Genomic DNA, 20,564 nt, shown 5'->3' on the forward strand with positions numbered 1-20,564 from the left:
TCCTCCCCTCCCTCTCCTCACCTCTCTTCTCTTCTCCTCCCCTCTATTCTCCTCTCCTCTCTTCTCCTCCCCTCTCTTCTCCTCCCCTCTATTCTCCTCCCCTCTCTTCTCCTCTCCTCTCTTCTCCTCCCCTCTCTTCTCCTCCCCTCTCTTCTCCTCTCCTCCCCTCTCTTCTCCTCACCTCTCTTCTCCTCTCCACTCTTCTCCTCCCCTCTCTTCTCCTCACCTCTCTTCTCCTCCCCTTTCTTCTCCTCCCCTCTCTTCTCCTCCCCTCTCTTCTCCTCCCCTCTCTTCTCCTCTCCTCTCTTCTCCTCCCCTTTCTTCTCCTCCCCTCTCTTCTCCTCTCCTCTCTTCTCCTCCCCTCTCTTCTCCTCCCCTCTCTTCTCCTCCCCTCTCTTCTCCTCCCCTCTCTTCTCCTCACCTCTCTTCTCTTCTCCTCCCCTCTCTTCTCCTCACTTCTCTTCTCTTCTCCTCCCCTCTCTTCTCCTCTCCTCTCTTCTCCTCCCCTCTCTTCTCCTCACATCTCTTCTCCTCACCTCTCTTCTCCTCCCCTCTCTTCTCCTCCCCTCTCTTCTCCTCCCCTCTCTTCTCCTCTCCTCTCTTCTCCTCCCCTCTCTTCTCCTCCCCTCTCTTCTCCTCTCCTCTCTTCTCCTCCCCTCTCTTCTCCTCACCTCTCTTCTCCTCACCTCTCTTCTCTTCTCCTCCCCTCCCCTCTCCTCACCTCTCTTCTCTTCTCCTCCCCTCTATTCTCCTCCCCTCTCTTCTCCTCCCCTCTCTTCTCCTCTCCTCTCTTCTCCTCCCCTCTCTTCTCCTCCCCTCTCTTCTCCTCCCCTCTCTTCTCCTCACCTCTCTTCTCTTCTCCTCCCCTCCCCTCTCCTCTCCTCTCTTCTCCTCCCCTCTCTTCTCACCTCTCTTCTCCTCACCTCTCTTCTCCTCCCCTCTCTTCTCCTCCCCTCTATTCTCCTCCCCTCTCTTCTCCTCTCCTCTCTTCTCCTCCCCTCTCTTCTCCTCCCCTCTCTTCTCCTCCCCTCTCTTCTCCTCTCCTCTCTTCTCCTCCCCTCTCTTCTCCTCCCCTCTCTTCTCCTCTCCTCTCTTCTCCTCCCCTCTCTTCTCCTCACCTCTCTTCTCCTCACCTCTCTTCTCTTCTCCTCCCCTCCCCTCTCCTCACCTCTCTTCTCTTCTCCTCCCCTCTATTCTCCTCCCCTCTCTTCTCCTCCCCTCTCTTCTCCTCTCCTCTCTTCTCCTCCCCTCTCTTCTCCTCCCCTCTCTTCTCCTCCCCTCTCTTCTCCTCACCTCTCTTCTCTTCTCCTCCCCTCCCCTCTCCTCTCCTCTCTTCTCCTCCCCTCTCTTCTCACCTCTCTTCTCCTCCCCTCTCTTCTCCTCACCTCTCTTCTCTTCTCCTCCCCTCCCCTCTCCTCTCCTCTCTTCTCCTCCCCTCTCTTCTCACCTCTCTTCTCCTCACCTCTCTTCTCCTCACCTCTCTTCTCCTCCCCTCTATTCTCCTCCCCTCTCTTCTCCTCTCCTCTCTTCTCCTCCCCTCTCTTCTCCTCCCCTCCCCTCTCTTCTCCTCCCCTCTCTTCTCCTCCCCTCTCTTCTCCTCACCTCTCTTCTCCTCCCCTCTCTTCTCTTCTCCTCACCTCTCCTCCCCTCTCTTCTCCTCACCTCTCTTCTCCTCCCGTCTCTTCTCCTCCCCTCTCTTCTCCTCCCCTCTCTTCTCCTCCCCTCTCTTCTCCTCTCCTCTCTTCTCCTCACCTCTCTTCTCCTCTCCTCTCTTCTCCTCACCTCTCTTCTCTTCTCCTCACCTCTCTTCTCCTCACCTCTCTTCTCTTCTCCTCCCCTCTCTTCTCCTCACCTCTCTTCTTCTCCCCTCTCTTCTCTTCTCCTCCCCTCTCTTCTCCTCACCTCTCTTCTCCTCCCCTCTCTTCTCTTCTCCTCCCCTCTCTTCTCCTCACCTCTCTTCTCCTCACCTGTCTTCTCCTCCCCTCTCTTCTCCTCCCCTCTCTTCTCCTCCCCTCTCTTCTCCTCTCCTCTCTTCTCCTCTCCTCTTTTCTCCTCCCCTCTCTTCTCCTCCCCTCTCTTCTCCTCCCCTCTCTTCTCCTCTCCTCTCTTCTCCTCCCCTCTCTTTTCCTCTCCTCTCTTCTCCTCCCCTCTCCTCTCTTCTCCTCTCCTCTCTTCTCCTCCCCTCTCTTCTCCTCACCTCTCTTCTCCTCACCTCTCTTCTCCTCCCCTCTCTTCTCCTCTCCTCTCCTCCCCTCTCTTCTCCGCCTCTCTTCTCCTCCCCTCTCTTCTCCTCTCTTCTCCTCTCCTCTCTTCTCCTCCCCTCTCTTCTCCTCCCCTCTCTTCTCCTCTCCTCTCTTCTCCTCTCCTCTCTTCTCCTCCCCTCTCTTCTCCTCTCCTCTCTTCTCCTCTCCTCTCTTCTCCTCTCCTCTCTTCTCCTCCCCTCTCTTCTCCTCACCTCTCTTCTCCTCCCCTCTCTTCTCCTCCCCTCTCTTCTCCTCTCCTCTCTTCTCCTCTCCTCTCTTCTCCTCCCCTCTCCTCCTCACCTCTCTTCTCCTCTCCTCTCTTCTCCTCTCCTCTCTTCTCCTCCCCTCTCTTCTCCTCCCCTCTCTTCTCCTCACCTCTCCTCTCGTCTCCTCTCCTCTCTTCTCCTCCCCTCTCTTCTCCTCACCTCTCTTCTCCTCTCCTCTCTTCTCCTCCCCTCTCTTCTCCTCCTCTCTTCTCCTCTCCTCTCTTCTCCTCCCCTCTCTTCTCCTCTCCTCTCTTCTCCTCCCCTCTCTTCTCCTCCTCTCTCTTCTCCTCCCCTCTCTTCTCCTCTCCTCTCTTCTCCTCCCCTCTCTTCTCCTCTCCTCTCTTCTCCTCTCCTCTCTTCTCCTCCCCTCTCTTCTCCTCCCCTCTCTTCTCCTCTCCTCTCTTCTCCTCCCCTCTCTTCTCCTCCCGTCTCTTCTCCTCTCCTCTGTTTTCAAACTGTTCGCTAACGCTATGCAAAAGTTCACAGAGAACCCAATGCTAACAGAAAAGTAAAAAATCTGGTGTGAGAATTATTATCTATATGAATATAATAATACTACTACTAATAATACTACTACTAATAATAATAATACATTTCATATTTATTTAGAGAAACACAACCAGATGCATTCTCCATGACCAATGTGTGCAGAGAGAGTCTAATTATCTCTACTGTCTTTAAATGAAAACACACATTGTCACTCCCTACACTCCTGGACATCCACATGATACGCTCACAACAGCCATCACTGAAACACACGCTTTGTTTGCAAGGTATTTTTGTACACATTGTGTCCTACTGAATTCAAATTCCATTCGAGAATTGAAAAAAATCCTAATGAATTTAATTGGTTGACCCCCAACCTTGGTGTCCACTTCTTCATCGCTCTTTATTCCTCTCTCTCTCTCTCTCTCTCTCTCTCTCTCTCTCTCTCTCTCTCTCTCTCTCTCTCTCTCTTTTAAAAAACAGCTCAAGACTGTCCTGTATATGATACAGAAGTAGCTGTCACATATACGTAAAGCACTGAGCATGATGGCCTGCGTCTGCAGCAGATAGTAAATAGTAGAGGAGCTGGACAGACTGACGGGCAAGAGTATAGAGTAGTCAAGTAGGCCAACCCCAAAAACCTGTCTTTCTGTGTCCTGTTGATATTGTTGTACACTTGTTGTTTGTTACTTGTTCTTATTTTCACTTGTTTGCCTATTTTAACCTGCTATAACTTTTGCTCTTTTATTATGTTCTTATATATGTAAAGCACTTTGTGACCCCTGGTCTGGGATAGGTGCTATAGAAATAAACCTTACTTACTTACTTACTTACTGTCTCTCTCCCTCTCTTCCCTCTCTCTTTCTCTCTCCTCCACAGAATGTGTGACTTGCCTGAGTCAGGATCCACTCCTGTGTGTGTTTACATGAGAGACGAGGTATGCTATCACGCTCTCTCTCTTTCTCTCCTCTTTTTCCATCTTTTGTAATCCCTCTGTCTTGTTCCTACATAGGTTAATTATTGGATTCAGACAGAGTTCTTGTGTGTGTGTGTGTGTGTGTGTGTGTGTGTGTGTGTGTGTGTGTGTGTGTGTGTGTGTGTGTAGGTGAGTGGGGAGGAGGCACTGAAGAAGACCACTCTGAAGTCTCTGGGACTCACAGGAGGAAGTGCCATAGTCAGGTAGCGCCTCAACGTATGAAATATAGTCCACACACACACAGACACAGACACAGACACACACACACACACACACACACACACACACACACACACACACACACACACACACACACACACACACACACACACAGACACAGACACAGACAGACAGACAGACAGACACAGACAGACACAGACAGACACACACACACACACACACACACACACACACACACACACACACATACACACACACACACACCTGAGATCTGTATAGACACAGAAACACAGTGCCCTGGCACTGGGACAGTGAAGTCTTTTTTTTCTTTTGGCTCTATATTCCAAAGGCTTGGATTTGAAATCAAACAGTTACCATGAGGTTAAAAAGAGATACTCAGCTTTTATTTGATGGTATTTGTACAACACTTCTTACACCCTATTTCAGGTGTCCCATAGGTAATGGGACAGATTCACATAATGTCCTAATACATGACTTGTGTTTAGTGTTTCTCCACAAACCTTTGCATGCCTGAAGTCTGTGACCCATTGACCATCAGTTGTTCATTTAGAGGGATTTTTTGCCCAAAATCTTATCATGAAATTAACACTAGAACAGCTGTGCCTAATTTACCTACTACCTACCTACTATTTGACAGGGGTCAAATCACCATCGTTTACAATGGGAATCTGCTACTTACACACAAAGACCACAAGTTGGCGTGCGTGTAAATGAGCCTGCCTCCTACACAGAAAAACTGCAAAATAGCTTTATACTAGCTTATCCTGAAACAATTTAAGGATACTGGGTGGTAGAACGCACATATCTAGGAAAAGTCATGAAAGGAGGGTCCTGAAATGTGATTGAGTTATACATTTTGTTTTACTCACATGGTCAAATGTGACCCACGGCTGTTCTAGTGTTAAATGCATGTTCAATTGGATTTAAATTAGGGCTGTTAACGTGGTAGGTGCAATTCTGACTGCATAGCTTGAGACGTTTTTACTTTTACAAATTAAGAGATTCTAATCTTATTCAGAAATCATAAAAACTAAGATATGTTATAATAAAGTAAAAAAACAAACTCTGATTCCTCTAACCAGTTTGTCATGCATTTCTTTATTCCAACACAACACATGATTTTGTTTTATCTCCCCCCCAAAATACTAGTATTTTAAACTTGTGATTAATCCTGATTAATTGACTCAAAAGCTGTTTCATGGGCCAGAATCAGATTCATTTCAGAATATTATTGTGATAAACATGATTTTAAAAATTAATTGATTGATAGCACTAATTTAAATCTGTAGATTGACTCGGCCAGTCAAGACCTTTCCACTTTTTGACTCTGAAAAAGACGTTTTGTTGTCTTACTGTATGATGAAGCACCATCCAATGAATTTGGAGGCATTTCCTTGTACTCGAGCAGACAAGATGTTTCTGTACACTTCAGAATACATTCTGCTGCTACCATCTGCAGTTACATCATCAATGAAGACAAGTTAGCCACTTCAAGTGCCAGCTATACATGCCCAAACCCTGGCACCCCCTCCACCACCCCCTCCACCATGTTTCACAGATCCTTTCTTACCCCAAACTTTCCACTTGCAATCACTCTGATACACAATCATTTTCATCTTACTGTATCTGTCCACAAAACCATTGGCCAGACCTCTGCAGGCTTTTAGGTCCTTTTTTAAAACCTGACCAACCTTTTTGAGGATAACTAGTGGTTTGTAGTTTGAAAGCTTCTGTAGTTTGGCTGGTAACGTATTCTGCAGGCGCTAGTCTCTGACACATGCATGCCTCCCTCCTGGAGAGTGTTCCTGATCTGGGGGACAGTTGCTTTGGGGTTTCCTTAACACTAGAACAGTGAGTACCGTATTTTCCGCACTATAAGGCGCACCGGATTATAAGGCGCACCTTCAATGAATGGCCTATTTTAGAACTGTTTTCATATACAGGGCGCACTGGATTATAAGGCGCATAGAATAGAAGATACCGTACTGCAGTCAAACGTTTGACTGGGGTTGCGTTACGCCCAAGCTCCACCTACTGCGTTGCGTCACCTCTCCATCGGTGTTGTGTCAACTTCCCGTTGTCCATGCTCCACCTGAGCGTTGTCACCGTCAACGTTCTACCTGCTCCACTGTCAAAAAAATATATTTTTCCACCTCAAGTATCAGCCGTTCGTCATCCATTTTTGCAACAAGCGTCAAGGACCTGCGGTGATTCACAGCTGACTCGCGTGAATAGCGATTCGCAATAGCTGCGACCACGAGATATAGAGTAGTTAGCTACAAGCATTTTCAATCTGCTATTATCTCTATTAGTGGATTAACCGCTGTGGTGATTTAACAGCTGATAAAAATACATAAAGTAGACTACAAACAGAGCAAAACAACACCAGAAAACAACCAATAGGCTATACAATTATAACCAACAACCAATATGTGACAGTTCCTGGTGAAATGTGCAACGTAATTTTTACACATGCAGTTTTTACACATGCTTAAACTACAGATTGTAAGCTTTCAAATGATGTGTCATACATTCAAATCAGAGAAAGATTGAACACGACAGGCGTATTTGAATGTTGGTTCACCTCAAACACTGAATGGGAGAAAAGTGACTCTGAACGCAGCCACAGCTACGAACGCTGCTAACAAAACACATCGCTACGAAGGTCTCAACTGTATTTTAATAACATGACAACATGCTGGGAGAACATCGACATGCTAAAAACACATAACTACACATAACAAGATGAACACACAGTTCTTGCTTTTGAACACGAGCTAAAACGAAAGTATGTTTACAAGTCAACCCTCCCTTACCGGTAGCCTCCGGCAAACGAGAATAATGAATCCAATACACAAATTATAAGTGTTTAGTGATCGTTAAACTGTTGTTTATTATATCGAGTGGGTACTTTAAAACTTCAAGTTGAAAGCACCAAGAAGGACCGCCTCGAAATTCATCGATGTTCATGTCCCGTGCTAGCGCTGTTGCCTTCATTCGAATAGTGACTGTAGAGATGCTTCTACTTGCTGCTCTCTGTTCAACAACCCACTGTTCGAGTTTGTCCTCTAACTGTGTCTAACTGTGTCTAACTGTGGCCATCTCGCTTTGTTCCCTCGGAAACTCTGTTTAGTCTTCTTTACTTGGGGTCTTTATACACACAAGTGGTGTGGGACTGTGAGTAAGCACAGTACCGCTGTTTACTGATTACCGTAATGCTGCAAGCGGTGCGGCTTTGTAGTTTACCAGTCGTACTTAAACATTTTAACAGAGCGCCTTGAGCGCCGTGTACAACCAGTATGGATCAACCAATTAACCAATTGATCCATATATAAGGCGCTCCGGGTTATAAGGCGCACTGTCGTTTTGAAAATTAAAGGCTTTTAAGTGCGCCTTATAGTGCGGAAAATACGGTAGTCATTTGAATATTTATTGCATTTCCATTTTTTCCAAAATAATTCAATTGTGTTACAAAAAAGTGCAACCCCTGCATTTTGTACTAACCTGCACAATATGTAATACATTTATTACATAATAAGGCAAACGTTATTACATTTTGTGTTCAGGTGATTTATTACATAATGTGCAGGTTATTGCATAATGCAGTGTTATTACATATTGAAAGTGACTTTTTATGACATTTGAGGATTTTGTTACATAATGTGCAGTTGTAATTGTTTGATTTCAAATCATGAGTGTAAAGCCAACAGAAACTGCTTGACTGTTCCATTATGTATATGTATACAGTTAGGTCCATATACTGTATATTTGGACACAGACAGAATTTTTTGTTATTTTAGCTGTTTACCAAAACATCTTCAAGTTACAGTTATATAATGAATATGGGCTTTGAATGAATAAGTGCAGACTCTCAGCTTTAGGGTAAGGGTATTCACATCCAAATTGAAGGAAGGGTTTAGGAATTACAGCTCTTTAATATGTAGCTCCCTCTTTTTCAAGGGACCAAAAGTAATTCGACAATTGACTCAAAAGCTGTTTCATGGGCCAGTGTGGGTTATTCCTTCATTATTTCTTTATCAATTAAGCAGGTAAAAGGTCTGAGTTGATTCCAAGTGCATTCGGAAGCTGTTTCTGTATACGCACGACATGCAGTCAATGGAGCTCTCCATGCAAGTGAAACAGGCCATCCGTAGGCTGCAAAAAAAAAAAATCCATCAGAGAGATAGCGGGAACATGAGGAGTGGTCAAATCAATAGTTTGGTATATTCCGAGAAAAAGAACGCACTGGTGAGCTTGGCATCACAAAAAGGTCTGGACGTCCATGGAAGACAAGAGTGGTGGATGATCACAGGATCCTTTACATGGTAAAGAAAAACCCCTTCACAACATCCAGCCAAGTGAAGAACAGTCTCCAGGAGGAAGGCATATCATTATCCAATGGGGCTTTTCCACTACGGTGCTGACCTGGTGCTGACCCAGATCAGCCCGCTTCGTTCCCCTTTTCCATTCGTCGTTCCAGGTCGGTTCGGTCCCAGGTCAGCTCGCTTCTTTAGCTCCACATCGAGAGCAGGGTCTAAAATTTCATATCCGGGTCTCTTTGCCAGGCTGCGTGTGACGTGTGACGCTGCACACCGTTGATTGGTCAATGGAAAATCGTCATCCCATCGTCCATATATTTCTTCACTAACCGCCATCTTGAAATACCACATTCGCTCTCGGAAAATGTCACTACAGTTTCTGTAATAGCTTATTAATAAAGATTCGAAAAATTATGCTGACCATCGTATTATCTTAGTTTAATGTCATTTCAATGAATCATATAACTTTTATTTACAAGCACAACACAAAAATCGCTATTATGCACCGTCTTTGCCCGTGAATAACACCGGCTGTGGAGGTGGCACAAACACAATACTCCTTTGCTAACTTCACCATCTGTCTACGGTCATTTTGAGCCCTTAACCACCGCGCTGACACCCCGAGAAGTTATGCTTTTAACCGTAAACTCGATGAACCGGGAGTTCACCCGGCCGCTGCTCGCAGCACCGCTTGTCCAGTTGACAGCGGGGGCAGAGAATATTTCTACCCCGGAATTCCATTCAAATGCCCGCGTCAGTCAGCCTTTTCCGTAGAAATACATCGCTCCGTTATATATCTAACGTTACATGTTTTAAGGCTGATCTGTGCATGATAGTGCTGCATTATGTTGATCTATTTATATCGATCTATAAACGCGGAGATTGGAGCCCCGCACCAGCAGGACAGCGCTGCACTCGTATCTATCAGCCTGTCTGTATAATGATGTCATTGAATGCCGATGCTGAGATACTGTGCTGATGAACCATTCGCTGACTGTCTTAATAAATCAAGTACAGAGATTCCAACCCGTGTTGAACATTCTATTTCCTTGTCAAATCGTGTATGCTGTCATTGCTGTGCACCTAATCTATGAGATGACAACGCATTTAAGATCACAATCCTCAATAGATTGATTCCATCGTTTTACCGACAAGAAGATTATACAATCTATCAGCCTTTCCGTAGAAATACATCGCTCCCTGTATAACGATATATATCTAACGTTACATGTTTTAAGGCTGATCTGTGCATGAGGATTGGTGCTGCATTTTGACATAATTCTTATCGCATTTCCCCGTTGTGTTGTGCTGCCGTTCAGTAGTCCAGCGCTTCATCATCCCCCTTCACCCCTTTCCATCCCTGGCGTCATTTTATCAATGAACGTGGTATTATACATATTTACATATTACATATTTGTTGTTATTTATGGAAGTGTCCGGTTGCTGGAGGAACCAGGACGCCGGCTACACTGCACAGTTTAGCCCGAAATATATAGAGAGAGTGCTGTACCGCGCCAGCTGGTGCAACTCCCGTTGACGGCACACAATGATGCTACAGTTCATAAAGCAGACAAGTGAAGGCAGTGGTTTTAAGGGTTCAAAAACATGACTTTATTATGTGTAGAACAACATATGTGCAGAACAAAATCCAATAGAAATGATTCAAACATGCAGACAATCAGGCAGTAGCCGTCTCCTGAACATAACAATGACGCTACAGTGAGCTAAAGTAGTAGCCATCTCCTTACGATAGCCCACAGTAGTTTCTTTCTCTTTTCAGCATTCCTCTTTCGAGTATCCTTCCTTCTGTCTTCGCTCTTCTGTCTTCTCTCTTTTCTCTCCAAAAAACCACGGTTAATAATATACCACATGCCGAGGGAAAGGCATAGGATAGCTGCAAGCATAGGATAGCTCCATGTTGCTGTTGTTATGTCTCGTGAAAATATACGTCACCACCATGGCGCGCTGTTATGACGCGTAACTCCGCCTACTATCGTCTACTCCTCCTACTAGCTCCGGGTCTGTGTGTATAATGGAAAACCAGAACAGATCAAAAGTGACCCGACCTGACCCCGAACTGATCCGAACTGCACTAACGCGGGACCCTGATGGAAAAGCACCACAAGTGTACCATAAAGGGAAGACTTCACATGAACAAATACAGAGGGTTCACCACAAGGTGCAAGCCCTTCATAAGCCTCAAGAATAGAAAGGCCAGATTAGACCAAAAAACATCTAAAAAAGCCAGCCCTGTTGTGGAAGAGCATTCTTTGGACAGATGAAACTAAGATCAACCTGTACCAGAATGATGGGAAGAAAAAAGTATGGAGAAGGCTTGGAATGGCTCATGATCCGACGCATACCACATTATCTGTAAAACACGGTGGAGGCAGTGTGATGACATAGGCATGCATGGCTTCCAATGGCACTGGGTCATTAGTGTTTATTGATGATGTGACAGAAGACAGAAGCAGACGGATGAAGGCCCGGCAAAGCATCACAAAGGAGGAAACCCAGCATTTGATGATGTCCATGGCTTCCAGACTTCAGGCAGTCATTGCCTGCAAAGGATTCTCAACAAAGTATTAAAAATGAAAATTTTCTTTATGATTATGTTAATTTGTCCAATTACTTTTGAGCTCCCGAAAATAGGGGACTGTGTATAAAAATGGTTGCAATTCCTAAACGTTTCATAAAATAATTTTGTTCAACCCCTTGAATTAAAGCTGAAAGTCTGCACTTACATCTCGATTGTTTCATTTCAAATCCATTGTGGTGGCATACAGAGCTAAAATGATGGAATGTATGTCACTGTCCAAATATTTACGGACCTAACTGTATCCACCCTAAATGAACACAACAGCCACTGATGACCAAGAGGTCTGTGGCTGTGATGCAGTTCTGGGTCAGATGCCTGAGCTGCCTTGATTAAGTTTCCCTGGAATCCGTGGAATGTTCCCAACTATGCAAATTCCGTTAAGTCAAGTATTTCCCCCAGGTCCGCTGTGGCTGATGTGATGATGATGATGATTAGATATGTTTATGTTGATGAGGACGATTCCTTTCACCTCAGATTTCTGAACAAGAAGACCAAATCGCCAGATGATGGGGTGCCTATGGAGGTGGCTACCACAGCAACAGATCCAGTTGCCAAGGAAACTCCGCCCCACCGCCCACCCGCCTCCGAAGCTCCTCCCTCACAACTAGAGGTGGCAGCAGCAGCAGCATCAGCACCGTCAATGAAAAAGATGATTCCTGATAGGACAGTGGAGACTCCGCCTCTACCAGTCCCTGCCCCCTCAGACAACAGCACACTTCCTGTCAAACAGGAAGCGGAAGGAGTTCCAAACTCACAGAACGCAGTACGACCCAAGTGCACTCCCATGGGGGGTCATAGGGAGGAAGGGGAAAAGGATGGAGAAAAGGCGGGGCCGTCAGGTTTAAGCTCCACCTACCTGCCCACATCCTCCGCCCCCTTCATACCCTTCTCCGGGGGGGGTCAGCGCCTGGGAGGGCCGGGGGTGTCCCAGGCTGGATCTTCATCATCATCATCATCTTTAGCCCCGAAGGCCGGAGGGCCGCCCAAAGCCAAAAAAGCCAAACCCAGCCATGACAACACCAAGGTGAGACAGACACACTGCTGCTTCTAGTTAATAATAATAATAATAATAATAATAGTAGTAATAATGTTTATTTGTATAGCACTTTTCCTGCAAACGTTGGAGTTCAAAAGTACTCAAAGTACTCCAATCATAATCGTAATTTAATTATTTAGTCATTAAAAGGCAATATGAAAAAGATGGGTTTTTAGTCTTGACTTGAACATATTTGCTCATATAAACTGGCAGTGCATTCCACAATTTGGGTGCATAAAATGAGAATGCAGCCTCAACAAATCTCTTCTTTTGTACATGTGGTACACAGAGAAAGCCAGCGTCAGAAGACCTGAGAGCTCAATTGGGCTGATATGCTAGCAAAAGGTCTTTCAGATACTCTGTGCCAGTGTGCTGTGCCAGTGAGAGCTTTATAAACAAGCAGAAGGATCTTGACGTTGGTCCTTGACGAGTCCCTTCAAATGAAGGAAAATGATGACTGTTTCCAGGGGATGGAAAGCGCATTGGGTCACATTTTGTGAGAAATGCGCTATACAAATAAAATTTGATTACATTTGATGGTGAAAATGTATGTTTTTCTGAATGATCTTGTCAATCAACAATACAACGATCTATATATTGAATGTGGTGATAAAGAGATTGTACTGTATATATTGAATGTGGTGCTATAGAGATTGTACTGTATATGTTGAGTGAATGAATGTTCCTCTCTCTTCTAGCGTGAAGACAGTGCCAAGCAGGAGGACTGGGAGGGGGAGGAGTTTCTGGAGGTGAGCTCACCGATGGCTATGTTCATTAACCTCTCTCATTCTATTAGTCTGCCATAGGGATGCACCGAAAGTTCGGCCGCCGAAATTATTCAGCCGAAAATATTCAGCCGAAAATAGCAAAAAAGCACATTCGGTGTTCGGCCGAATGTGTGAAAAGACTGAATGTGTACCGGAATACGAGACTTTTTTTGATGACGCGATCAAATAGTGCAAGTAACCCATGCTGTTCTGTGAATGAGACGAGCATTGAGTGATGACTGCCTACTGCCAAGTCATATCATTACAGCAAAGATGTTGGCAGTTTGGCATCTGTTCTCTGGACGACATTAAGACTTTTTTTATTAAGACAATTTTTTGCGACTTCAAAATAAAAGCGTTTTCTAAATCCGAATGTTGGTGTGTAAATGTTCTTGCTTGTCTACGTACGCAAGCTTTTTACATCAGTTCTACGCAAAGCTTTATAAATGAGGCCCCTGGTCTCTTGACCCAGTTCATTCTTTAATTTGATACCTCTCGACGCGGTGTGCTTCGGATCATTGTCTGCATTAGTTAATTAAGCAATATCACACGAGAGGGAGTGCTGTTATACTGAATATCAGTCTGAGTGCTGTTATGAGTGAGTGCTGTTATACTGAATATCGGCCTGCAGCCTCGTACCTACGACCGAATCACAGCTGTGCTGATATTCAGTATAACAGAACGACCTCAAGTGTGATATTGCTTTTATACAACAGTTCTACAGCGCCATTTATTAGTTAACAGTAATAAGTGACAACAGATTATGATTTGTTTGTTTATTTAATCATTTATTTTGGCCGCCAACAAAAAATAGTTCCGCAACTGAACTTCAACTGGACTGTTTGCTAGCAACCTGAACACAAACATCCGCAGGCTAGCTACTTTGTATCGTGTACATTTATCTATATGTTTCCATTTATTGTGCAACCAGTGAAATATGACTCGGTTGACAGTCGCTTTGGTGGCATGTGTGAATGCGATTCAGACGAGTTGACATAAGATAGTACATTGCTCCATCGTTTCCTGTTCTCGGTGGATGGTCTCCAGTAACTTTTTAGCTTTCAGACACATACGTTTTTTGTTTTGATTTTTATGTTCAGCTGGTAGTATTAAGTATTAAGGCCCTTCCCTTCGTTCTCTTCTGATGACCATTCATAATTTAACTTAAATGTTATATTTGGAAATATATCCATCTTTGTTTGAAACCAACACACTGATAGATTATCTGATTGATAACAACCGTCAATGTAGTCTAATTAACGGTCATTTAATAGAACACCTGTGCGGCGGAGTGATACATATAGTTAAAAGTCCCAGTGCTGTTATACTGTACATCGGCACTAATGGAATGCCTCTTGTCCAATCAAATTACTAGGTCGGAACTAACTGTTGTATAACATTTCTTTTATTTAAGTTATGATTGATGACGTGATTGAAACAATGTTTACAATTTATCATTACGAAAACACTATTTTAGATTAACAATTGAACTTAAAGATGCACCTGAACATGTTTTATTCAACAATAGGAAGGTTAATCCAATAAGAAACAATGAGTTTGACCCATAACGTCAGGGTCGTCAGGATCAGCCTAGCCTCCTGTACTCTGCCAGCAGAGCACTTCAATGCTTGATTTGTACAGGGCCTCATTGTCATACACAATGTACAATAAACTCACAAATAATATAGCCTATAGTAACTCCCTAGATGCTAAAATATACCCTAACTGAACTGCACAAGATATATTGGAAATATTATCTAAGCAAAAACAACATTTAACAGTGTTCATTTCATGTGTGCACACAAGTGCACACTTAAACATTTGCTCGATGTGAATCTTACATTGACTCTGCTCTCTTCCAGTAATATCCCTTTCATATGGCACTGATTTCATACTTAAAATATTTCTTCTGTAAAAAAACATCTTTACTTTTCACTGGCTCAAGACCAACCCGCAAAAAAAGCAAGATTCCAATCATGAAACCCCAAGATAATGACTGTAGACACTTTCACTCCCCTCTCCCAGTGTTAGCTGGAACACACCGGTAATTAGACCAGGCAGGATCAAGGAGGGGGAAGTCAGAGTGGGTTTCTAGGCTCCGCCGGGGAGGTGGAACTTCACTGGTGACAGACAAACAAATGTTGAGTGCTGCAAAACTGACGTGATGGAAATATTTGGTGAATGGTAAATGGACTGCACTTATATAGCGGCTTTATCCAAAGCGCTTCACAATGGCCTCTCATTCACCCATTCACACACACACATTCACACACCAATGGCGGCAAGCTACCATGCAAGGCGCCGGCCCACTCACTGGGAATCATTTTGAGTTCAGTGTCTTGGCCCAAGGACACTTCGACATGTGGCCAGCCGGGGCTCGAACCGCCGATCTGCCAACCGTGCGATCATTACAGGAGGACCTGTCCTGGAGGACCAACACAGCTGCCATAATCAAGAAGGCACAACAGCGGCTCTACTTCCTGAGAGTCCTCAGGAAATACCACCTCAGACAGGAGCTGCTTGTGACCTTCTACCGCTGCACAGTGGAGAGCATCCTCACCTACTGCATTTGCGTGTGGTTCTCCAGCTGCACAGCCGCAGAGAGGAAAGCGCTACAGAGAGTCGTGAGATCGGCCCAGAAGATCATCTGCGCCCCCCTCCCCTCTCTGGAAGAGCTGTACAACACACGCTGCCTCAGGAAGGCCACCAAGATCTCCAGGGACCCATCCCACCCTGGGAACGAACACTTTGTTAGGCTGCGCTCAGGCAGGCGGTTCAGGGCCATGTCCGCACGGACAAATAGACTGAAGCTCAGCTTCTACCCTAGGGCCATTCAGGCCCTGAACACAGCAAAGACCTAGGTTCTAGGCCCTGGACAATCTAGACAACTTGATGGCAGCTACTAGATTGTAAACATAAGTGCAATATTGAAATACAACTGTGAACATTTCATTTCAAACCTGCTAACTGCGACACTTTAAATGAATGTGCAACAATACTATGTGCAATATGACAACCCTTGTGTACATAAGGTTCAGATATAGGAAAAGTTAGGATATTTATAGCATAGCATAGAGTACAGCACAGTGTTTTATTGTATAGTATAGTAGATAGTGTACATAGCCTTTATTTATGTAAACCAGCTCTTTTCCCTTTTTTATTTTACCCTTGGCCCTCTTGTCTTTAGTCTTTTTCCAAGCACCAGGGGAGCCCCCCCTACTAAATTTCGTTGTATGGTACCTGTACTGTATTAATGACAATAAAGACCATTCATTCATTCATTCATTCATTCATTCATTCATTCATTAGACGGCGGCTCTACCTCCTGTGCCACAGCCGCGCGATGTGCTAGAAAAGGTCTTTCAGATATTCTGGTGCTGTGCCAGTGAGAGCTTTATAAACAAGCAGTAGGCTAACCTGGGAGGCGACTCAGTGTCCACTCAACTCAGTAAGCCAGTTGCATTGCTTGAAATAGGAGTAAGTAATATGGTTGTGACCAGGTGGAATATTGACAATTTTTGATTATCCTCTTCCAATCCCCATTTCATCTCCACAGCAAAGGGAGGTTGTGTTTTGCCTGCGGTTTCCCATTTAACTCTCTACCCTCCAGCCCTATCTACCACATTAACTGTGTGTGTGTGTGTGTGTGTGTGTGTGTGTGTGAGACCCTGCAGCCTGTGGACAGGGATCCTCTTATCTACCACCTGGACTGTGGAGCCTACCGCCTCGGCGGTGACCACGACTTACCTGACGAGTTCTTCGAGGTGACTATCGACGACATCCGCAAACGCTTCGCCCAGCTGAAGAGCGCGAGGTGAGTCACATGAGAGGGGGGGGGGGTGCTTTGTCCAGCTGAAGAGTGAGTGAGAGGGAGGTGGGGAGAGGGTGAGGTGAGAGGGAGAGAGGCTGGTAGAATGGGAGCATCCCTCGCTCCAAAGCTGCTCACCGACTACAGTAAAAAGCTTGTCGCTCAGAACTCCTTCCTTCCTTTCATTTGACCCATATTTAACAAACACTGACATCTGATCTTGAATTTACAATATGTCAGCAAAACACTTGCCACGTAGAACCCTGAATACACATACGGGGGGAGGGGTTTCTTCAATCTTTCAGATTGGTTTCACTATTTAGAACATACAACAGAACAACAACATACAACAACAAAAAACTGTCATTTTTTGCCGCTATGTCAGGGCTCCAAAAGCATTGGGGAAACATGATATTATGTCCAAATAAAGCACTCATGGTCGACAGTCCTTTGCATGCAATAACTGCCTGAAGTCTGTGACCCATTGACCCCAGCTGCTGGGTATCTTCTCTGGTGATACTCTGCCAGGCCTGTACTGCAGCCATCTTCAGTTGTCGTTTGTTTTTAGGTATTCTTGCCTTAAATTCTCTTTTCATCAAATTAAATGCATGTTCAATTGGATTTAAATCTGGAGATTGACTTGGCCAGTCAAGAACTTTTTGGTGCTGAAAAAACTCCCTAGTTGCTATGACAGTATGTTCGGGGCCATTGTCTTGCTGTATGATGAAGCGCAGTTGAATGAGATTGGAAGCATTTGCAGACAAGATGTTTCTGTACACTTCAACATTCATTCTGCTTCTGCTGTCAGCGGTTACATCATCAATGAAGACCAGTGAGCCAGTTCCAGTGGCAGCCATACATGCCCCAGCCATAACCCCCCCTCCACCATATTTCACAGATGAGGTGGTAAGCCGGGGATTTTTGGCAGTTCCTTTTTTTCCTCCACACTTTACTCTGGCCACCACTCTGGTGTGTTATATTTGTCTCATCTGTCCACAAGACCCTTTTTTCCAGAACTCTGCAGGCTCTTTTAGGTACTTTCTAGCAAACTGGCTGTCCGGTTTCCTTGGCTAACTAGTGGTTAACACCCTGCAGTGTAGCCTCTGTAGTTCTGCTGTTGAAGTCTTCTGCAGATGATGGTCTCTAACACACTCAGGGCTATCTCCTGGAGAGTGTTCCTGATCTGTCGTTTTCTTAATTCTGGTGACCATTCTTCCACTGTACAAGTCTTGGTTGGCCTACCAGCCTTCTGCAACTGTTGAGCTCACCAGTGTTCTTCTTCTTTTTGGGTTATGTTCCAAGTTGTGGTTGTGGTTGTGGTTGTTGTTGTTGGCAACCCTGAGGTTTTGGATATTCTTACAGCGTTGTCATACCCTGAGGTTTCTGATAGTTTTTTTTCTGATTTCGCAGCCCAATAATCCTTGTCTTCCAGTGACAGCTCTTTGGTCTTCATTTCTCAGACTCCAAAAGAAAAAGTAATGTCTAGAATCAATACCAGACACTGACAGCTCTCTTATTGCACAAATGATTTGACGGAACAGACGTGAATAACCAGAAACATCTAATAATAATAATAATTCATTACATTTGTATAGCGCTTTTCCGAGGCTCAAAGACGCTGACAATATGGGAGAAACGGAAAACACAGAAACAACAAGCAACAGATAACATGGGCACATGGAACACAGAGTTAGCGAACGGAGAGGGGGTGGGGGGGGGGGGGGGGTAGGGACAGGGGAGATGGTTAGGGGTAGGGGAGGCTGTATGCATGTCAGGGGGGTGGCAGGGTTAGGGGAGATGGGTAGGAGTAGGGGAGGTTGTATGCGTGTCCAGGGGGGGGGGGGGGGGGGCTGGGATGGGGGAGATGGCTAGGGGTAGGGGAGGCTGTAGGCATGGGAGAACAGGTAGGTTTTGAGGTGGGATTTAAAAGTGAGGAGTGAGGGCGAGTCTGAGTGGTTGAGGGAGAGAGTTCCAGAGGCGGGGTGCAGCTCGTGAAAAGGCACGGTGACCGAAGCCTTTGAGTTTTGAGGGTGGGACAGTGAGGGGAACAATGGATGAGGATCGGAGGGTACGGGTAGGGCGGTGGGGGAGAAGGAGGTCAGTCAGGTAAGGGGGGGCCAGGCTATGGAGGGCTTTGTATGTGAGGCTATGTATTGTATTGAATTGGATACGTTCTTTGATGGGGAGCCAGTGGAGAGAGTGGAGGACAGGAGTGATGTGGTCACGGGACCGGGTGTTTGAGAGCAGGCGTGCAGCAGAGTTTTGGACCATCTAGAGTCTATGGAGGGAGCGGGAGGTGATACCGGTGAGTAGGGAGTTGCAATAGTCAAGGCGGGAGGAGATGAAGGCGTGGATGAGGGATTCAGCAGTGATCTGTCGAGCCAATTTTCAAATACTACTAGTTCCCTGAATTAGGGGGATGTGCATACAAAGGGGGTTGTCACTCCACTCTACATGGTGAAACCAATGTGATCAAATAAAACTTTAGAGAATATGCTTTAACCTCATAGTCATTTGTTCATTTAAACTACTAATACTTGCCATTATTAGCCATTAATAAAGTAAAGCCATTGATTCTTGAAGAATATAACATAACTTATCATCAATGCCTCAAGAGCTTCATGAGTTTAATGGTGTTACACCAACAGGGGGGTATTCCATCAACGATGCTAAAGGAACATTGCAAGTCTTCCCGCGTGCTCCAGCCATCAATTGAAGCTTTGAAGTGGAGAGAATGCAGAACTGTGTTTGTGTGTGTGTTGGTTTCTTTTACCAACTCAAAATAGATGTCTGTCTCTCCAATCTGTTCTGTCTGACCGAGACCACAGCAGACATCAAGGTGTGTGTCTGTGTGCCCTCATGTACGCCAACTCTCTCCATACCCTCAGTCATAACTCAAGACCGTACATGTGGTTAAGTATGATAGATGTTTTTAACGGGGAGTAATTAGTGACTGTATGGATACGTATTTATCTAACCAGTGTAGTGCCAGACAGACACACTTGGTTTGTTTTTGTCCCGCCCCCTCCCTTTAATTGGTGAGCAGGAGTGACTGGCTGATTGGTTTAGCAGCAAGCCCTGCGGAATTGGTGCTACTGCGTGATCGAATGCAATTTTGCAGAGTATAATTATGCAGACCGCAGTGAACTATCCCTCTCTGACACACACACACACACACACACACACACAGACTCATCACATGATCTCTCACGTGCAGAAGGACACACACAACGTTGATCATTCTGTCATGTAGTTTATTTATGGTATTGGGTTATGGTGGGGTAAGGGTTAGGGCAGTGGTTTTTAAGCGTTTTGTGCCCAAGGCACACCAAAGGACAAACCAAAATCTCAAGGCACGCCTGTATACATATCTGTGCAAAATAGCCTGTAACACGTGTTATCTGTCAATACCGTCATAGAACCATCGTAAATTGCTACATATAATAAACGCCTTCAGAGTGTTTGTCCAGCACCACCGTCTGTGTGGTTGAAGACGTTACGAAAGTGATGACTGAACGTTTTGTAAACAACGTCATTTATCAAATGAATAACCTGTCACGTGACAGCTTCTCCTCAGAACGCAGAATTAGACAAAGACGGCAAGCGCGAGCGAGTTCGCTCCTAACGAACGTCGCGGCCTGTAGGACACGATTTTATGGAATAATGGTAAGCATTGAAAGAGGAATAAGAATCTGGGAAGCACATTCATTTTGATTGAACTGATTCTACCTATAAGTGACAAAGGGAAGAGCGCCCCAGCGCTGTAAGTCAGATTTCACCTCCTTCACCAACCTCAAAATATTATGTTTTTTAAGTGTAGGGAAATTGTGCGAGACATTAATGCCCAGGTACCGGAAATTGGA

At 45.1% G+C, this 20,564-nt stretch overlaps 1 protein-coding gene across 3 annotated transcripts in view; it reads left to right on the forward strand.

The window, feature by feature from the left end:
- Window positions 1-20,564, forward strand: part of aspscr1 (ASPSCR1 tether for SLC2A4, UBX domain containing) — a gene marked incomplete at its 5' end in the record, with an annotated part of 95,243 nt that overhangs the window by 42,917 nt on the left and 31,762 nt on the right. For 2 of the 3 annotated variants that reach the window (XR_013937285.1, XM_080524128.1), the window contains 5 exons: window positions 3,875-3,932; window positions 4,101-4,174; window positions 11,565-12,114; window positions 12,825-12,875; window positions 16,559-16,707. Coding sequence is in view for 2 of the 3 variants with exons in the window: in XM_080524128.1 (XP_080380254.1) it covers window positions 3,875-3,932; window positions 4,101-4,174; window positions 11,565-12,114; window positions 12,825-12,875; window positions 16,559-16,707 (882 nt within the window). The remainder of the gene's footprint in view (window positions 1-3,874; window positions 3,933-4,100; window positions 4,175-11,564; window positions 12,115-12,824; window positions 12,876-16,558; window positions 16,708-20,564) is intronic. The other variant, XM_080524129.1, reaches the window with a different exon arrangement.

This window comes from Nansenia antarctica, assembly GCF_963989245.1.
Source record: "Nansenia antarctica genome assembly, chromosome: 2".
NCBI lineage: Eukaryota > Metazoa > Chordata > Actinopteri > Argentiniformes > Microstomatidae > Nansenia > Nansenia antarctica.